We start from the raw sequence: 19984 nt of genomic DNA, 5'->3' as shown, positions 1-19984 counted from the left end.
TATTACACATATACAGCACAATTTTTTCATATCTTTATATATAAAGTATGTTCATGCCAATTCATGTCTTTATACATGTACTTTGTTTTTTTCTAATTACAATTCATATATATGTATATATATATATATATGTATATATATATATATGTATATACATATATATATATTTTAGTTGTTGATAGACTTTTTTTTATTTACATGCGGTGCTGAGGATCGAACCCAGTACCTCACACATGCAAGGCAATAGCGCTACCACTGAGCCCCAGCCCCTACAATTCTTATTACACATATATAATTTTTTTTTTTTTAAAGAGAGAGTGAGAGAGGAGAGAGAGAGAGAGAGAGAGAATTTTTAATATTTATTTCTTAGTTCTCGGCGGACACAACATCTTTGTTTGCATGTGGTGCTGAGGATCGAACCCGGGCCGCACGCACGCCAGGCGAGCGCGCTACCGCCTGAGCCACATTCCCAGCCCCTCATATATAATTTATTTTATTTTGAGATGGGATCTTGCTAAGTTACTTAGGCTGGCCTTGAACTTGCTTACCTCCTGCCTCAGCCTCTCAAGTAGCTGTGTCCCACCACACCTGGCAATTTAAAATTTTTTCTGTGTCTTCTGGGTTTTCTACAATAAACATGTATTCACTGTTGAATTCCTATAACAGTAATTTTCATGAGGTACTCTGCTTCTTGGGTAAGGTGTGTCTTTCACATATTCAGATCACTTATGCAGAACAGTGTCTGCCCCCCTACCTGTCTGTCCTCAAGCCATAAGGAGGCTGTCCAACACCCAGAGTCTATGAGTATGTCATCCTAGTTTCAGAAGGGGCTGCCCCGTGTGAGGAAGGCCTGGACAGCATCCATGAGCAGGTCTGAGTCCCTGTGGCCCAGGAAGCTGCTGGCACAGGGCATCAGCTCAGAACCCAGGCCTCCAGCTCCTTGATGCAGAACTGCTCGCGCCGGGCCAGCACCTCATTGTTGAAGGTCGCGCAGGGGTGGCTTCCCCCGTGATACAGGTCTCCGTCTAACCATAGCCCAAACTGGCCGCTGGAAAGAAGAAGAAGATGTTGGCATGACTCAGCCCTGTATGTCGGGCCTCAGAATCCACCACTGCCAGCCCTCAGCCACGCCATCACAGCTGCCCAGTTGGCTCCTCATTGTTCCTTAGACCAACTTATCCTGACTTTTCGGGGGATTCAGCATGTTGTTCCCTGTGGGGCTTAAAGCACTTTTAAAGGCAATTCAAGGATTTTCATAAATACATACAGTGGTACAGCCATCCCCACAGCCCAGACACTTGGAACATTCTGATCCCCACATTTCACAGAAAACCTAGGCTGGAGCCAAGAAGTGAATTACTGCAAATCAGCAATGGCTGATGTGTTTGTGCCAAGCTGCCTCTCAAAGGAGGCTTTTCAGGCAGCTGGGAAAGCAAAAGAATTTGGTACTAATCAAGCAATGCTTTCATCTCTGCCCTCAGGGTAAAACTCATTAATGTGCCTGCTTTTGAAGGTCACACCAAGAGTGAGACCAGCCTCCTTTTTCCTAACTCTCTCCATCTTCCAGACATATACAGAAGCCCGGGTTATTAGAGGAGGGCAGATGTAGCCTTCCTCTAATTAAAGTTAGGTCCCCTAGGATCACTGGGCTGACTGGCAAATCTGAGTCTTGCCATCTCTGGACTCCAGCCTCATCCAACCCTGTCATTGTACCCAAAGGCACATGAATTCGGACTCAGATGTATAAACTGGTGGGGGAGTTTGTGCATCTTCTTGCTTACTCCTTGGCTTCCGTGAGGTTGAGAGGTTGGCCCAGGGGGTGGTCAGTGACTGAAGGAGAAAGTGAACCCCCAGCCTCCCCACTTCATCTGGAGCAGTTACAGCCTGCAGTTATGGAGAGAGAAGGGGTCCAAACACAGACTCCACCCCAAGACTCCGGAGGATGGCGGCACTCACCTGCCACTGCCCATCATCAGGGAATCCAAGTCTCCTTTCACAAAGAAAGAGTTGCTTCCTGTCCACTTAAAGACCTGGGGTGACAAAGCTCAGGGTTACTGGTGAGTCCTGGTTGTGCAGTCTGACTCCAAGCCACTAGATGGCAGCGTCGTGGAGGGAATAAAGCCTCCAGGGCCAACCAAGCTGCAGGAACTCTGGGCCCCAGGCTCCTGAGATTTCTCTTCTTGTTGTTCACCTCTCACACCCTGTAGTTTGAGTTTCCACAGCCTAGAAGCGCCTTCGCTCTAGGAATAGAACAGAAACCTCTGAGGCTTCCTGCTTCCAAAGCTGGAAAGAAGTGGAGCAGGGACTGATTCTACCATGAACATGCATCTCTCACTTCAGGTCACACCAAGCCTGACTGTCCCCAACAACTTGCCTCCTCCCCCGTGCCCTGGCCACAGCCTCCCAATGTTTTTGTCCCACCAGCTCCTGCCCCAGCCCATCTCCACACTGTGACCTGAGTGTTCTATTTGGAATCTGTAATGGGGGAAGTCCGACTCCTTACTAGAGCCCCTGGCGCAGCTGCCTGCACCCTGATTTTCTCTCTGATCTCTTCTCCCCCTGTTGACTGCACGTGAGCTACTCTGGCCTTGCTGTCCCTGGAACATCCAAAGCTCATTCCTGCTTAGACCTCTGTGCTCACCGTCCTGCTGCCCAGAGGGCTCTTCCCCCAGGTGTACTAGGACCCTCTTCTCTTTCAGCCTAAGGGTCATCCCAGAAACGTTCCTGGACATCCCTATTAAGGCCGTTCTTCCTCCAGCCCTGTCTTGTCCTCCTTGGCGTTTACCCTCGGAGAGCACTCATTCAGCGTTGTCTGTGTGCCTTTATCCGCCCACTGAAATGGTCCAGAGGGCAGCTTGGTCCCTGGCACAGTGGAGTGCTGTGGCTGAATTCATTTGTTAAATAAGTACATTATTTAAGAGTCAAATTGGGCAATAAAAGGACTTCTAAAGGGCCACAAAGGTATATTATTGCCAGCAATTAGTTGTAAAAACAAAACCTAAAAAGGACTAATTAAAAGATAAGTCCTGGCTCAGAAGGAATGAGATAATATTAGCAAGTAACCACAGGAAAACAGAACTGTTGCCAAGCACAGTGACACACGCCTGTAATCCAGCCACCCAGGAGGCTGAGGCAGGAGGATCACAAGTTCAAAGCCAGCCTCAGCAACTTAGCAAGGTTGTAAGAAACTTAGTGAGACCCTGTCTTAAAAAATAAAAAGGTCAGGGATGTGGCTCAGTGGTTAAGCACCACACCCCCTGTGATTCAATCCCCAGATTCAAAAATAAAAAAATTTAAAAGAACTATTGAACACTTCCTCAACTTCCTTCAAAGACATGACCTCCAGACTTGAAACCATAAAATAAATATTGCTACAGAAAAAAATTAAGATGAAGTTCATGGTGCTGCTTAGAATAGCAATCAAAGGATGAAGCATTGGGAATTCATGAAGGACACAGAAGTGCCCGAAGACCAAAGACAGTAAAGAATTAACCAGTTTTTTAAGAGACGGGATTCCATAACCATAGGCAGGGAAGGCAGACAGTGTCCCCCTGAAGAAAAACATCATTCATTTCAGTAATTTTTTTAGCACTTATGCACTAGGCACGGTTTAAGTACTAGGTACAATGGTGAACATAGTAGGTTAAAATCTCTGCCTCAAAGGACTCACATTCTAGTGGAAGGAAGCAAATAAAAAAGTAAGAAATAGCATGCTAGAAGGTGAAAATGCTAGGGAGAGAAATGAGAAGGGCAATAAAGGTTTTCAGGGAATGGGGGGGTGATAATTTTGAATAACCTAGGCAGGGTGGTCACTGAAATGGCAACATTAAGACAAAGTCTTGTGGGATGGAGCCATGTGGAGACCTAAGAGAAGGGCATTCTGGGCAGAACAGCATGTACAAAGGCCCTGAGGCAGAGTAGACCTATGTCCAAATGCCAGTTCAGGCCAGTGTGGTTGGAGCAAAGTAACGGGAAGGAAAATGGTAAGAAACAATATCAGAGACAGGCCAGGTCATTGGTCTTTGTACAGACTTTGGCTTTTCTCCAAGTGAAAAATGAAGCCAAAAAGCAACATGCTGTGACTTCCTTTTCAAAAGGATCACTCCAGCTAACTGTTAGGAGCTCTCCAAGATTTTTTGGTCACAGTGGCAGAGAAGATGGAGGTACCATTATCTCTGGTGAGGGAAAACAGGGAGAGGAGCAGATTTCATGGAGCAAAGACAGGAGCTCAGTTTCAGACAGGTTAAGCTTGACATGTCATGTTGGAGAACCAAGCAGAGGTGCTGGGCAGCGGTTGGCTGTGTGAGTCTGGAGTCCAGAGAGGAGGTCATCAGCATGTGGTTGGCATGGAAACCTGTGAGGGTGGATGAGACCACAGGAAATGAGGGTTGGCAGAGAAGAGCTGAGAACCCAGAACTGATCCCTGACAGTAAGAGGGTTGGAGGAAGAGAGGGAGCCAGCAAGAGGTAGACAAGGAGTTGGCCTGCAGTAGGAGGAAGGTTCTAGAATTCTAGTATGTGGACCCTGGAGGGGCAATGGTGATGACCAGCATCCTGACCATGCGCAACTGGTGCCCGTCTCCCAGGAAGACTGGAGGAGGCTCTGGCTGGTGGAGGCTAGACAGACAGCCTTTGGCAAGGTAGTCTGCACGTATTAGAAGAGCTCAGAGCAAACCGAAGCCCCTGGAACTAATTCTCCACCCATAGAAGAAAATGTGAATCAGTATTTCTTGATGACAGTGCCCAGCCATATACTCCCTGCTCCACCCTGCCTCTATGGATGCCTGAATGTGCTCCCGGCACAGCTCCGAGAACTCCTCTGACCCGCTCAGTCACCTGCTCATCTTGAGTTTGTCTATCAAGATCCATCTCCAGAAGCTCCTCCTCCAGGAAGCCTCCCCGATCACCCACCCCACCAGACACAGGTGCCTCTGCGCTTCTTCCGGAGCCCTTCTTACTCAGTTTAGTGTTCAGCTTTCCTTCCCCAGCGCAGGAGCATCCTAAGCTGGGGACCCTCTGCAGTTCAGAGAGGTCGTGCTGTGCTGCGGCTGCATTCAGACTCCTGTCCCGTCCTCACCTCCAGCAACTGGGTTAACTGGGGCCCATCATTCAACTTCTCTCTGCCTCAGTTTCCTCCTCTATAGCATGGGGATGATAATGGCACAGCCCTCTTGGGACTGATGTGAGGATGGTGCTGGTGTGTGGAGGCGGGAAGGTGACCCACAGCAGCCGACATGTTGATTCATGTTAAAAGTCGGGTGCTCCCTGCCACCCAAGCAGAGTTCGGTGGCTTCCTTCAATAAGGGACCCAGAGGCAGAAAATTGTTGGATGGAAGACGTTTGGGATGGGAGATGTTTGGGACTATTATTATTGTCCTTCAGAAACCCCATGACGGGAAGCAAGAGCTCGAGTCTGTCACCTTAGATCACCTGGTCTTTCTGACAGCTTCTCCCTCCTTCAAGAGCCTCAGCTCCATCATAGCGACTCGGGAGGCTAAGGCAGGAGGATCACACTCCAGCCTCAGCAACTTACTGTCTCTAAAGAAAAAATAAAAGGGGGCTGGGGATGTGGCTCAGTGGTAGAGGCTTGCTCATAAAAAAACATAAACAGTCATTGTGTCCATCTACAACTAAAAATATTTTTTAAATAAAATAATAAAAAGGGCTGGGGTGTGGCTCAGTGGCTAAGCACCCCGGATCCAATCCCTGGTTCCAAAAAACAAAAATAAGGAAAGAGCCCCAGCTCCTTGGCAGATGGTGCCACCTGAGATACCAGCCACCTGTGGCCGTCGTCACGGGTCTCTTCACCCCCATCACTCGCCATCCCCTCCTCTTTCCTGATTCCCGGGTGAACTTCCGTCCCTGTTCCCGCCTACAGTCTTTTTCTCTTAACCTCCAGAAGGTTCTCAGCTACTGTCTTCCGTGGTCACCTCGGGGGACTTGTCCTCATCAGGGATGGCAGAGAACTTCTCCACCGTCTAGCTCAATGTCCCTTGTATGCCATATCCAGCAGGTCAACCCACTGTTCCCTGCTCCTCAGGGAGACCTGTCCTCAGTGGTAGAGGCTTGCTCATAAAAAAACATAAACAATTTTGAATTTTGTCCCAGTATCCCTCAGTTTCTGGTGGCTTCCCTTGCCTCTTTCCAGCCTAGGTTCTATGATGCATTTGGGAAATATATATATATATAGTTGTTGATGGACCTTTTATTTATTTGTATGTGATTCTGAGAATCGAACTCAGGGCGTTACCACTGAGCCACACCCCAGCCCCATGTGGTGCGTTTTGTATTTTCTCTCCTTCAACCTGCTCTTCCCTCTCTGCCTGTGTGTGTTGGAGGCATTGAGGGCAGGGAGAAGGGATATGCCCCAGAGTTCTGCTTATGCCAGGCAAGTGCTCTACCACTGAATTACATCCCCAGCACTGTTTATTTATTTTATTTTGAGACAGGGACTCGCTAAGTTGCTGAGGCTGGCCTCAACCTTGCACTCCTCCTGCCTCAGCCTCCCAAGTTGCCCAGATTACAGGTGTGTGCCACCATGCCTGGCTCCCTTCCTGCCTCGGCTCAACCAACTTGGCAAAACCCCAATCCTGGAGGACCCTCCCGTCCACCTTTCTCCAGGCCTGGCAGAGGTGTTGGACACGGCTGAGGGGTTGTCCCGCCTTGAAACTCACAGGCCCAAACCTCCACCCGCCACAGCCTGGCGGTCCTGTCCCACAGTCTCCTCTAGGGCCCCCTCCCCACGCTGCGGATCCTGGGTGACTCCCTCCCTCTCCTTCACGCCCCTCCTCCATCCTCACTCTTAGCTGAGGACCTCACCTGTGCTTCCCAAGAAGCCATTGGCCACATCCTCCTGCCACCACACCTCAGGACCATCATCTACCCTTGGGCCCCTGCTGCCTTTCCAGCTTGTGCCTGGAGAGCGGCACCCCTCCCCTCAGCCCGTCAGTGGTCACTCAAGACCTACAGAGCATTTTCTTTTTAAAGATGAACAGGCCAAGGGGATGCTCTGCTCTTCGTGGCCCTGCTGCGTCCCCCTGGGTGGGGAGAGGGACACCAAGCAGCCCAGCATGGGAGTTGGAGCTGGGGGCCACTGGGACCCTGGGAACTGTGGCCTGCCATAGAGCCCCCCGCCCCATAGGAAATGAGGACCTCACCTTCAGCTGTGGGGAGAAAGAGAAGAGGAATGTCTCGCCTGTGCCGTAGAAGCCCTTGCTGAGTCGGAGGGCTGAGGAGGAGAAGGCGCCAAACATCTGGAAGGCAGAGGACAGGGGTCTGACACTGGGCGGGAGTTGGGGTCCTCTGGCCACCCCGTCCTGCAGACTCGGTGAGGCAGGCTTGTCCTCCAGGCCCCAGGGGAGCCCCCCTGGTCTCTACCTGCACCCCTTCCCTGCCAATCCCCCGGAGAGCCCGTGGGGCCTCTCGGTGTCAGCGCCCTCCCGCCGCTTCTCAAACCCACTTACTTTACACAAGTACTTCCAGAAACCCCGGAGGTCACGGACAAGCAAAGACAAAGCAGGACCCTCCCAGATCCCCTTCAGGCTCCCCAGGGTAATTTTTCATGATATTTTTGGTGTGTTTCCTCTGGTCTCAGGTTAATGCCAGTGTGCACACTTCCACACGAAAGCAAGGTTCCATATAATGGGCTGGTTTGGGGCACTGCTCCCCTCACTTCTATTCCCCCGCCCTTCTTACACTGGGATTGAACCAGGGGTGCTTTACCACCGGCTACATCCCCAGCCCTTTTTATTTTTTATTTTGAGACAGGGTGTCATCAAGTTGCTTAGGATCTTGCTAAATTGCTGATCCTCCTGCCTCAGCCTCCTGAGAAGCTGAGACTACAGGAGTGTGCCCTTGCATCATTTCAAGTTGAAAATCCATAAAGTTGTTATTCTCACTTTTCTTTAACAACTTCAAACATAAAAAAAACTTCAAAACACAGTACAGATCCCCCCACTACACTCAAAATCACAAAGTTGTTTGCTATATTTGTCTCTCTCTCCCCCCCCACCTCCCTCTCCCTCTTCATTTATATATTTCTCTGGCCCGTTTGAAAATAAGCAGCAGATACTATGACCACACTAAATAGTTCATCTCCTATGAATGGAGACTTTCTCTTACATAACCACAGTACGATCATCCCCCCTAAGAGAATTAACAATAATCCCATAATGTCATCTAGTAGCTACTCCCTATTCCATTTTTTCCAGTTGTCCCAAGAATGCCTTTAATATCATGCTTAAAAAAAAACACAAAAACTTAATACGCTTAACAGGTCTGCTTTACATCATGTTTCTTGATTGCCAGGTATTTCACTATACGGAGTGAAACCTCATTCACTCTGTGGAGGGATTTGCATTGACTTAGCCATCATCCTCTGGTGGGATAGGTAGGTGAGCTGTGGATTGTCACCATTATAAATGGCGCTGGGTGGCAGAGGTAGGATCACTGGGAACAGCTGGGTTGGGGGCTTCATATTAGGAGGAACTTCCTCATAGTCAATGGTTTCTTCACATAAGGGGCTGCTTCTGAAGAGAGTGAGCTTCCTGGCCCTCAGGTAGGGATTCCTTCCATCAGCATTGGGAGACAGGCTCTCTGGCCCAAGTGGAGGGGTACATCCTCTGGAATCCCTGACATCTCTCCCAGCTCTAGTATGTTCCTTCCACAGGAGATCATCATTTGAAAATGAGCTACCAGTTCCACCCGTCCTTTGATATGGAGAGCCTTCTTGGAAATCCACCATTGGAAAGACCACATGGACGTCAGGCATAGCTACCTCAAGCCTCCTCTTATAAAATGCAGGAGTCAGCTGCCTCTTGGGACCTGCTTCCCTTCTCAGCTCCTCCAACTCATCCTTCTCCCACCAGTTAGGGGTGATTTCCAAACAAGCAATGGCCTTAGGCTGGGGGTATAGCTCAGGGGTAGAATGCTTACCTAGCATGCACAAGGTCATGAGTTCAAGTCCCCGCACCAAAAGAAAGAAACTCAAAAAAAAAAAAAAAAAAAACCGGCTGAGGCTGTAGCTCAGTGGCAGAGGGCTTGCCTAGCACGTGTGAGGTACTGGGTTTGATCCTCAGCACCACATAAAAATTAACAAATAAAATAAAGGCATTCTGTCCATTAAAAAAAATATACTGATATTTAAGCTGTAGATCATCTGCTTAAAATCCCTCCATAGTTTCTTGTGCTTGGAGGCTAACAATGCAGTTTTGTTTTATGGTCAAATGATTATTTGCTTAAGGCCTGAGCCCTCCCCCCTTTAAACTATTAGCTCCAAGAGGGCCGGGACCTTTCTGGGGTGATTCCATCTAGTCTGGATGTAGAAGGAGCTTAGGATCATGTGTCGTGGGCTGGCTCTGAGCGGGGTAGGCCTCCACGCCATCAGCAGGGTCTGTTAGAGGTGGCTTGGTTTATCACCGCTGCCTCTCGTCCCTAAGGCTGTCATGGGCTGGACCCACTGATGTCGGGCTCTGTCCCCCGGAACCCCAGCCCAACTCACCTGCCCATCCTGGTCCCTCAGGAGCAGCAGCACTGGCCCACTGTGGCCTTCCATCTGCCGGTACAGGCTCCGCAGACTAAAGCCGTCCCTTGACGTACAGAAAACGAGACTCCAGGGGTGGCCGGTGACTCGTGCGGGGAGGTGGAGGCTAAGCTGGGGGCAGGACTGGAGGTGAGTGAGGGGGTCCTCTCCCGCTGTCCTCCTTCCACCATAACCTCAGGACCCAGAGGACTGGGCTCAGCACCCCTGATGGGCACGGTGCCTCACTGTTTCCAGGAACTTCGTGCCTCTTGGCAACAGCCCTTGGAGACAGGAGTTTTTCTTCCCATTTTATAGATAAGGAAACTGAGCCTCAGCAAGGTGGGGCCACCAGCCCCAAACCCACAGGAGAGTAAGTGGCAGAGTCAGGAGCCAAACCCAGGCAGGGTTTCACTCCCCTGGGTCACTTTGTCCTCAAGAGGCCAGAGAATAGATGGGATATACTGAATCCTTCCTCCCTGTCCCCCATCTCCTGTCCCACCAACACCCCAGATTGGCTTCAGTTCCCAAGACTGATTCCATCTTGGAATTAACATCTTTTCCTGAGTTCTCAGCCTCTCAGCCCCGTGCAGAGGCTGCTGGAAACGTTACTGGGTTTTTACTAGAAAGGAAAGGGAAGCCCAGAGAGAAGGCTCGATTCACCCACGATGACACCGAGAGCTAGAGACAGAGATCTGTGACCCAGTGTCCCTGGGAGTGGCAGGTGTGGGAAGAGGTCCAGGGCTGAAGTCCTGGGAGGGCAGTGTCCGAACCTGCCTGATCTCCGAGGCACCAAGAACCTGGCTGGCTTCTGTCAGCTGGGGCTCCACGGGGTCTTCAGGGGCAGGGGCAGGAACTGGGGCTGGGGCTGTCTCCTCTTCCTCTTCCTCCTCCTCACCCTCCTCCCCAGACATGGTGTCCTCCATCTGGCTGGGCTGTGAAGACACAAAGTCCCAATGGGTTGAGGGACAAAGAGGGACCAACTTGCACTGTTTTCCTAGCCCAAAAGCCTCAGGCTGACTGCCCACCCCCTGCCCAGGTCCCTGCAGCCCAGCCCAGGAGAGCCGGGAGGTGCCGGTGACAGGACTCTGCCCTGCCTCCAGCCTGCTTCCCCCCTGGCTGCCACCAGTGAATATGCAGGGTCACACACCCCAGGGCACAGTGCTGCCCAGTGGAGCCGTGGCCCTGCACCTGTCCACCTGTTTCCGCTGAACCCAGAGTGAACCCTGGCTTTTGAGTTCCGTGTGGGGCAGGGGAGAAGGGCAGGTGGCAGCCCATCCTGTGAGATGCAGCCATGGGTGTTAGTGCCTGAATTAAGGACCACACAACACTAGTGGTAATGACAACGGCTGACACTGGCACGGCTCATGCTGGGCTGGGCGGTGCTGGGTGCTCGCCATGCATGAGCTCTCTGTATCTCATCCAGAATCCGAAGAATGTGCTTCTAATTTCTCCCTGTCAGCCAGTGGAACCATGTGGGTAGTCACAGGTGAGACAGTGTTTATGGGTGGTTATAAAATGTGTTTCTCCGTGTGAATTTTGTTCTGGCTTCTCAGTGTGAGAAGGTGTCCAGTGTAGGTGAGTGTGTTACACGGCGTGTTACATGTCACTGTGTTCTGAGGGCAAGCTGGGAGTGTGTAAAGGTGTGGGTGTGTGGGTGGGGTGTGTGCTGGTGTATCATTCACTCCCTTGAGCTTCCGCTCTGTACCAGGGTACTTGGTGTGTAAATGTGTGTGTGTGTGTGTGTGTGTGTGTCCCCACACGCATGGACACTTGCGCGTGCATGCAGACCTACACAAAATGATTTCAGGCTTTTAGGAAGGAGAGACCCCTTAGAGAATAAGAAATGTCCAGTGGTAGAGCACCTGCCTCGCACGTGTGAGTTCGATCCTCAGCACCACATAAAAATAAATAAAGTTTTGCGTCCATCTACAACTAAAAAATTTTTTTTAAAAAAAGAAATGCCCAGGACTCTTGCTTGCCCCTGTCCCCAGGCTGAAGAGCCCCTCACGGTGTGGGGGCCTCTGGACACAGCTCCATCTGAGGACCACGGGGCAGGGAACACGGGCCACAGGCCCTGCTCTAAACCCTAGACAGCAGAGGAGGGACTTGAGAGGGGAACAAAGCACCCACCCGCCTCCAACCCCAGCCCAGGCCCTCCCTGGCCGAGATCTCACTCCGTCCCAACCTCACCCACAGCCCGAGCTGGACCCTTACCAGCCTCGTGTAACGCCAGCGGAGACCTTGCATTCTTCTGTCGCAGCCCTGCGCCGGGAGCCAGTCCCCAGCCCTGTCCAGGGAGGAAGTGCTATGACAGGCCCCGAGACAGGAGGGAGGCGCCTGGGCACACCTCGCTGGCTCCGTGCCACCCAGCTGCCCTTTGCTCCCTCCTCTCACCTGTCACCCCCTGGTGTCCCCTGGGTGGATCTGTGAGCAACTGGGCACTCCAGGCGGCACTGACAGCATCGCTACATCAGCCACATGGAACAGATTCTAGCTGTGATTCCCTTCCTCCTCCTCGCCCTTCTGACAGCCTGGCCTAGGGACCACGGCTCTTCCAGGGATGCCTGAAGCCCAGGCTGGGGGCCCAGGGCCTCTGACTCCCTGCTTGACCATGAGAAGCCCATTTAACCCCCTAGGCCCAAGTTTCCCTGCATGAACATCTAACGTTTGGACCTCATCACCTCAGAGGCGCTCACAGGACGGCAGCCTGCAATTCAGGCCCCTGCCAAAGCTGACGAATGCACTCCAGCAGGAGCTGGAAGGGTGCACCCAGGGCAAAGGAGCAGGTCCTTTAAAAACAATTTTTTGAGCTAGGGGTGTAGCTCAGTGGTAGAACACTCTCGTAGTGTACAAGGCCCTGAGTTTGATCCCTAGCACCAGAAAGAAAGTGGGAAGTTGGGGGCATGGCTGCGGTGTCAAGGTTCCAATATTAAACACTTACTTGGCTATGTGACCTTGGGCAAGCTATTTAACATCTCTGTGCTTCAGTCTGCATTTCTGTGAAACACTAATAGCTACCTCAGGAGACTGTTGTAAGAATAAATTAAAGTGGGGCTGAGGTTGTGGCTCAGTGGTAGAGCGCTTGCCTAGCATGTGTGAGGCACTGGGTTCGATTCTCAGCACCACATGTAAATAAATAAAGGTCCATCAACAACAACAAAATAAAAAAAAAAAAACAGAAGAAGAAATAAAGGCAATGCCTGAATTAAGATCCTTAGCCAGGCCTCCATCCTCACTTCCTTGATTCCATAAGATAACCCCAGTGTGCTGGGTAATTGCAGTGCTTACTACCAACCCCACATTACCTCTAGAAATCCAGGCCCGACTCCCCAACAAGAGGCCAGCTTCCCACCCGGGGGCCTCTGGGACTCAGTCCCTCAGTCCCTCACAAGGTGAGAAGCTGGACGTGGGGAGGGAAAGGTGAGAACCCTGGAGGCAGGGACTCACCCTGCCAGGCCCTGAACACCTAGTTGCCTCTGGCTTTCTGGTGGACAGTTTCCTTAGTGTCCATCCTTGATCCTGAGGAGAACTGGCCACATCATCACCCGACCCTGCCCACCTGACAGCAGCAGTTTTGGCTCCGAACTCCTGTCGCCCAGCAGGTGGCTGGCACCTCTGCCCCAGGTGGCTCTTATATTCACCCAGGTGGCAGGCCCTGGCCCTGCGCCAGCTCCGGTTCCAGCTGGGACAACCTGTTGGTAATTATCCTGCGTCAGGAACTCAGATCCACAAACACACACAAACAAAACCTCAGCAGGCCTCTGCCCCGGCTCTGTCCCCAAGATCTCAAAGGTGGGGGATACTGGGCTCCTTGGCTCTTACCAGGAGCTCCCAGAGGCCACCTGGTGTCTGATGCCCACTACTGGGGACCCTTTCCTTAAGGGTAAAATCTGTGATATGCAAATGCTCCGGGAAAGAGCAACGCGGGGCGCTCTCTGTAAACACCCTGCTGTGGGGAAGCCCAGGGCCGGGCTTTGCCCTGTGGGCTCCCCCTCAGATGGTGAAGGACTTTCTTCATTGGCCCTGGGTACAGACAGGGAGGTCGTGCACAGCCCAGTGTGGCCCAGAGGACACTCTGTCGGTGGGCATTCTCTATCCCTGGCTCCCAATAGGACCTTGGTGACTGTTGTGTTGTTCAGTCATAAATGTCAGAGCCAGAAGGGCTTCAGCTGGCCCCCAAGCGGGTGGCCCTGATCAGCCTCTGTTGGGTGGGTGAACACATGTCTCACAGGCGGCCCCCTCTTTACCCATCTAAAAGAGACCCTGTCCCTCTGGCCTTGGTGGAGAGGACTTGGGTCCCTCATACTCTGCCTAAGACCAGGTGTCCTGGGGACAATACTTCCTCCAGGGATCGGGGGATGCCAAAGGACTTCTATTTGGGGAAAAACAGCCAAGTGAAGAGTCCTGTTGCCACTTCAAACATGGCTGTTGCAATGTGTGTTTAAGCTGTCAACGGCCCAGGGTCACATGCCGGGCACTTCCTGCCGCCCCTGCCTGGGTATCCCTCTTATCCCCGTTTCCCCCATGCTCCACGCCAGACCATTGGACACTCTGAGAAGTCAGGGAGGGTTGCCGAGCTCTCCCATTCTTTGTCTGCAAATCCAGGAAAATTCAGCGGGTGACCTGGCAGCAACACACCTGTCAGGTAACAGCCCCCAGAAAGGGGAAGTAGTGGGCATCGGGTGCCAGGGCGCCTGCCACTCCCACTCTGCCCTACCACCCCCACTCTGCCCCACAGCCGGCCTCCTTCCTCCTCCACAGACTGCGTGCCACCTCCCACTCAAACTGCGTAGTCATCTCCAGGAAACAGCTGGAGTGTCCCATTACAGGGAGAAAGGTGAGTGACCCAGGTATGGAGCATCCACTCAGTGCCTCAGTGACATTGGCAGAGAGTTTAGGTGTGAATGGGAAATGTTTCCCCTCTCCTGGTAAGAAAAAAGGGAAAAAAGAAAGAAAGAAAGATATAGAACGGCACCTGCGGGACCATTTCAGCCACACAAAAGAAACTTGAAAAGACCAAGAGAAAATGAGAAGCTGCTACGCCCCTTGTTCCCTGGGGTGACTGGGGCTGGTTTCACTTCAAGTGTTAAACAGGTGCCTGACATGATGGCCTGACATCCTCCCTCATGTGTCCCCAGAGGTCAGATTTCCACTCTCTGAGGTCATTCTCACAGGCTTGCACTCCCTGCTGCCCTCAGCTAGCCACTTCATTCCTGTTGCCTGAATGTCCACCCTCCACCTCCACCTGCATCTTACCTGTGTCTTCTGTCTTCCCTCCAGAGCAATGGAAGACAGGTCCCTGCGGCTTTCCAAAGCCAGTCCCAGCCCTGGATGTGTCTTCTTCTGCAGACCTAGCTCATCTCTCCTGTCCCTCTTCTTTCTCCTTGCTGGCCCCACCGGCCCTCTCCCTACACTCTGCCCCGACCTCCTGTTCACTCTTCAGTCTACTCCCTGTGGCTCCTGTGCCCAAACCCTGGCTCTTTTCAAGGTCCTGGCAGCCCCTTCCTTGCTTCTGTGCTCCTTGGCTTCGGCTCCCCTGTCTTTTGAGGCTGGTTTCTTCTCTTCGACCCACTTTCTAGAACCAGGAATTCCTACCTCCCTGATTCTAGGACCAGATTTTCATCCTACAGATCCTCTCCCCCAGTGACCTCACCGAGACTCACAGATTTGACTGTTACCTAGATGTCAGTGACTCTCATGGCCGCAGACCTAACTGCTAGGCGGGGCTCTATGCTCCTATGTCCCTTGCTTGAGTTTTCCATTGGATGCCTCCATAGACACTTCAAACTGAACATGACCAAAAAGAACTCTTCATTTCCCCCTCCTAATGTAGTACTCTTGTCCCTGACCACCTCCAAGCCTGTCTTTCCTGACATAGTCAATAGGGCCACCTAGCTCCCTAGCTGAAGCCAGAAACCAGGGAGTGGGACTTGACTTTTTTTCTCTGAGCCCTCACTCCCAGCCAAGGGTGTCTGACTCTTCAAAGCTCCAGAACACATCTTAAGAACCCATCTTTGCCTGTAATCCCAGAAATTTGGGAGACTGAAGCAGGAAGATCACAATTTAAAAAAAAAATCATTTTATTTATTTCTTTTTATGTAGTGCTAAGGATCGAACCCAGTGCCTCACACATGCTAGGCAAGCGCTCTATCCCTGAGCCCCAGCCCCAGCCCGAGTACCACAATTTTGAGGCCAGTCTCAGCGATTTAGCGAGACCCCATTTCAAAATTAAAAATGAGGGCGGGGTTGTGGCTCAGTGGTAGAGTGGTCGCCTAGCACGCACGAGGCACTGGGTCCGATCCTCAGCACCACGTAAATGTAAAATAAAGATATTGTGTCCATCTAAAACTAAAAAATAAATATTAAAAAAAAATTAAAAATGAAAGGGGCCAGGGATGTAGCTCAGTGATAGAATGCTCCTGAGTTGTATCCCTGGTACTGCAAAAGCAAAACAAAACAAAAGCCAAAACCTTTCTTCCCTCTCCACTGCTTCCGGTCTCATCCAAGCCACTGTCAGCTTCAGTAGCCCCTTGACCCATCTTCTCATCCATTCTCGCCAGCAGCAAAGCAATCTATTTTAAAACCTAAATTAGATTGTATTACTCCCTGGCTTGCATCTCTAATGACTTGTCACTGCGTCAAGAATAAATCCTCTGCCCATGGTTTGCCCTCATTCCTGCTCCCCACCCCACCTCTATCTTCTCCCTTACCTAATGGGTTCTCTGTATTGACCTTCTCACTTCCTCCAACATCTATCCCACCTGTTCCTCCTTCAGGCCTTTACTCCTGCTCTTCCCTCTTTCCCTGGCTCCTTGAATAACCAAGTTTAAAGACCAGAGGCTCCCCCAATTACTCTATTTTAAGCAGGTTTCCCTACAATCCTTCAGTCAGGAGCTTGTTTCTTTCATGATTTGCATAAGAAACAACTTTTACTTTAGTTACAAAAACCACAGGAATGAGCCCCTATTTGGTTTCTATCATGTTGGTCAACATAACAGGTTGAATGGGAGAAATAAAACCATTTTTCCACTTGGGTAATCATCGCCTTCCTTGCTTACAATCTGCTATATAATCCTTACAATCATTTAATACATCATTCCTTCTTTTTTATTAGTGCATTATCGCTATGTAGGACATTGGAGGTTCATTTTGACACATCCATGAATGTCAGTAACATAGTTTGCTGTTTCAATCCCTAGTACTTCCTCTTTCCCTCCTTCATTCCCTCTTTTTTTTTGTACTGGGGATTTGAATACCATGGCATTTTATCACTGAGATACATCCCGCCCCTTCATTCCTCTTCTTTTTAAGAATTTAAATATTTATTTATTTATTTAAATATTTATTTTTTAGGTGTAGATGGACACAACACAATGCCTTTATTTTTTATGTGGTGCTGAGGATCGAACCCAGGTCCCGCCGTGCTAGGCGAGCGCTCTACCGCTGAGCCACAATCCCAGCCCCAAGAATTTAACCTTTAAAAAAAAAATATATGTGGTGCCTCACCTGCTAGGCAAGCACTCCACCTCTGAGCCACAACCTCAGCCCCTCTTCATTCCTTCTTTATATAACACACACTGGGTGCTGATGCTGAGCTGGACAGTTTGCAGCCAATTGTGTGATCCAGCAAGCTCTGGAATTGGGTAGTCCTGCATTCAAATCAACCCCAGTCCTGCCACTTCCAAGCTGTATGACCTTGGTCATGCATTCTAGTTTCCCAATGCTGGGTCACAAAACTTGCTTTGCTGTTTGGGTAGGTTCTGTGTTAGCTGGGGTGGCTGCAAGGTGGGGGCTGAGGGAGGGGCTGGATCACCTGTACCTTCAGGCTCGAATATGTCTGGTGGTCAGTGGGGACCAGAGTTGGAGTTGCTGGCTGGAGCCCCTTCATGTGGCTACTCCATGAGGCCTGGGATTCCTTCCCACTTGGGGCTGGATTCTCAGGTTGAGTGGTAGAGGTGCTCCCCTAGAGCTGCAGCAGTCTTATCTCCTCAAATCTAAAAAAAAATCTCAGTGCAGGAAGGACCCTCAGTTCTTTGTTCAGCCAGGGGTGTTGGGACCCAGAAAAGATAAGTGATAAGAGTCAGGACTCAGATCCTATCCAGGAGGGGAGGTGCAGGCCACTCTAGTTTCAGGATCACCTGTGTGGCCAAGAGTGTGTCGGGGTGGCTGAGCCTGATCTGATATGGTGGTATGTCCCCTGTGTGGATTCACACCAGGTAATACCTCCAAGTTCCATGTAGGAGCAAGGGAAGCAGAGAGAAAGGCAACAATTTCCAAGGGCTACGTAGCATCTCTATGTCCCACACCAGGGCCAGTCTACAAGACCAGGGGTGTCAGAGCTGGAAGAACTCAGTCATCTGGAACATTAGACTAGGCCCCATGGGGACTCTGAGGCCCAGAAGTAGGAAGGCCTACCTTGGGTCACTAGCCCAAGGGTACCTCTTCACTGCTTAGTAGTCTTGCTCTATGATTTTTGGTCCATCTCCCTCTATACTGTGTGTTCCATGAGTCCAGGCACTGGCAAGCCCACCAGTGTCTTCAGTGACTTCCCTGTGCTAACAGGGTTGAGTGGGTGAGGTGTGGGTTGTGTCTTGGCTTGCCGTTTACCATGAATGGATCACATGTTCCTGCTAGGTTTCAGTTTATGCATCTGTACAATGGGATGGGATCCTTGGCCTCCCTTTGCAAAGTGAAAGGGAAAGGAGTCCGCACACGCTCAGCAGAGGGCGCTGGGTAGGAGGGGCGTGTTCTTGTGTGTGTGTGTGTGTGTGTGTGTGTGAGTGTAGGAGCCGATGGGCATGTCCCTGAAGCAGTATTTGCCAAGAACCTGTTGAATAGCCCTTCTCTCTCCATGGGGGCACCCGCAGGGTCTGAGGGTGCAGGGGCGTTCACACACCTGGGTCCCGATCAAGTCATGCCTTAGGTGAGAGGGGCCTCTACAGAAGTGTATTCGTGGGGAATGTATTCACGGAAGAGACATGGAAGTGGAGTTGGTGCTAGCTGTGTCGTGTGTCAGGGGAGGGAAAAAGGTGGAGGAAGAAGAGGAAGATGAAAAAGGAGCAGGAGGAGGAAAAGGGGAAAGAAAAGAAAAGCATGGAAAAGGAGGAAATAACGGGAGGAAGAGGAGGCTGCAGAGGGGTTAACACAGCTCTGCCCTCCAGGGGCAAGGAAGCCCACCCTGAGGGTGAGGGACCGCCCTGGGCCAACAGACAAACTTAATCTGGCTCTGCCTTGCGATGCTTTAGGGTGGGCAGTGGCAGCAAGGCGCCGGGCAGGGGTGAGGAAGTTGTAATGGACTCAGGGAAAATCCACAAAGCGGAGAGGAGAGGAGCCCGGGAGACAGTCCCAGAGGGAAAGAAATCACAACCACGAGAGCCGGGGCTCCAGGCAGGGCCTTCCGGAGCTGCTCCTGTTTTTTTTTTTTTTTGTTTGTTTGTTTTTTTGGGGGGGTGGTGGAGGAATCAGACCGTCTCCAGCCCATTCCAGCTCCCACCGGGGCCAAAACCTACTCCTAAAGCATCCACTGGTGTGACACCCAGTAACCGTGTCATTTCCATTTTTGCTGTACAGAGTCTGAAACCGAGGTAGGGAAGAGGGGACAATGCCTAGGACCGCAGGCGCTCAAGGTGTGCAGAGTGGGCGTGCACCAGCGCTGCACAGTCCTTAGGGCAGCGGGAGGGAAACTGAGGCAGAAGGAGCCCGAGCACGTCTTGGAGGCGTGAGGTTTGAGTCCTTCCCGGCTCTGCCGTTGACCGTGAGCGGATCGCTAGTCCCCCAAAGGCTTCAGTTTACGCATCTGTACGATGGGATCGTTGGTGTAGTTTGGCAAGGTTAAAGGGGGCGGAGTTCGCGCACGCTCAGCACAAGGCGAGGGGCGAGGCGCCGGGTGTGCATGGATGCTGGCTCCAGTGTGCTGAGGTCCGGCGGACCTCGGCCGGGGAATCTCCCCTCCTGCCGCTCACGCTGCCCGATCCAGGACACTGGGCAGCGGGGTGCTTCCCCGGGGTGCGGTCCCTTGGCCCGCAGGGGAGGGGGCGGCGGCAGAGCGGAGGAGGAGGGAGCCGGGGCCGCGGCTGCCCGGGTCCGCCTGACCCTCGAGGGGGTCGCTGTTGCCTCGCAGATTCCTCCCTCGTTTCCAGCCTGCGTCCCTCCCCGCCGCTCCCGCCGCGTCCGCCTTTTGTTCGCGGAGCCGCGCGCCCCCGAGCCGAGGCGGCGGGGCGCGGAGCTGGCGGGGCTGCGCGGGGGGCGGGCCGCGCCGGGCGGAGCCGGAGTCCTGGCCGCAGCCGGACTCGGAGCCCGAGGCAGCGATCGGCGTGCAGGCGGCCGAGGCCCCGGCGCGCTCCGGGGGCGCGGCGAGGCCGAGGGGGCGGGCGCCGGGCGGAGCCGGAGCCGGAGCCGTGGCGCCTGGAGGCGATCGGGCCGCTCTCTCAAAGCTCAGAGCAGTGGAGAGACTGTGCGGAGGGGG

General features: G+C 52.1%; 1 protein-coding gene across 2 annotated transcripts; it reads right to left on the bottom strand.

Moving 5' to 3' along the window:
• Positions 1-912: 912 nt before the first annotated feature.
• Tldc2 (TBC/LysM-associated domain containing 2) lies at positions 913-11766 on the bottom strand. 2 transcript variants are annotated; one of them, XM_026383345.2, is made up of 6 exons: positions 11734-11766; positions 10290-10451; positions 9499-9651; positions 7157-7252; positions 1957-2030; positions 913-1048 (listed from the first exon to the last, which is right to left on the bottom strand). In XM_026383345.2, exons 1-6 carry the CDS (start codon positions 11764-11766, stop codon positions 913-915), a joined length of 654 nt encoding a protein of 217 aa, XP_026239130.2. The 2 variants fall into 2 exon arrangements, with proteins under 2 accessions (XP_026239130.2, XP_026239131.2); XM_026383346.2 differs by lacking the exon at positions 7157-7252.
• Positions 11767-19984: the final 8218 nt, after the last annotated feature.

The sequence above is a fragment of the Urocitellus parryii genome, chromosome 6, assembly GCF_045843805.1.
Source record: "Urocitellus parryii isolate mUroPar1 chromosome 6, mUroPar1.hap1, whole genome shotgun sequence".
NCBI lineage: Eukaryota > Metazoa > Chordata > Mammalia > Rodentia > Sciuridae > Urocitellus > Urocitellus parryii.
The sequence above is the reverse complement of the archived record's forward strand: the minus strand, read 5'-3'. Positions and strand labels throughout refer to the sequence as shown.

Excerpts from the sequence above, each read along its gene's own strand:
- Tldc2 (XM_026383345.2), bottom strand. The coding sequence starts at position 11,766 with ATGCAAGGTCTCCGCTGGCGTTACACGAGGCTG. Across the intron at positions 7,253-9,498 it reads TGAGGGACCAGGATGGGCAG|ATGTTTGGCGCCTTCTCCTC; the intron begins GTGAGTTGGGCT and ends TCTGCCTTCCAG. Across the intron at positions 2,031-7,156 it reads CTTTCTCCCCACAGCTGAAG|GTCTTTAAGTGGACAGGAAG; the intron begins GTGAGGTCCTCA and ends TTGTCACCCCAG.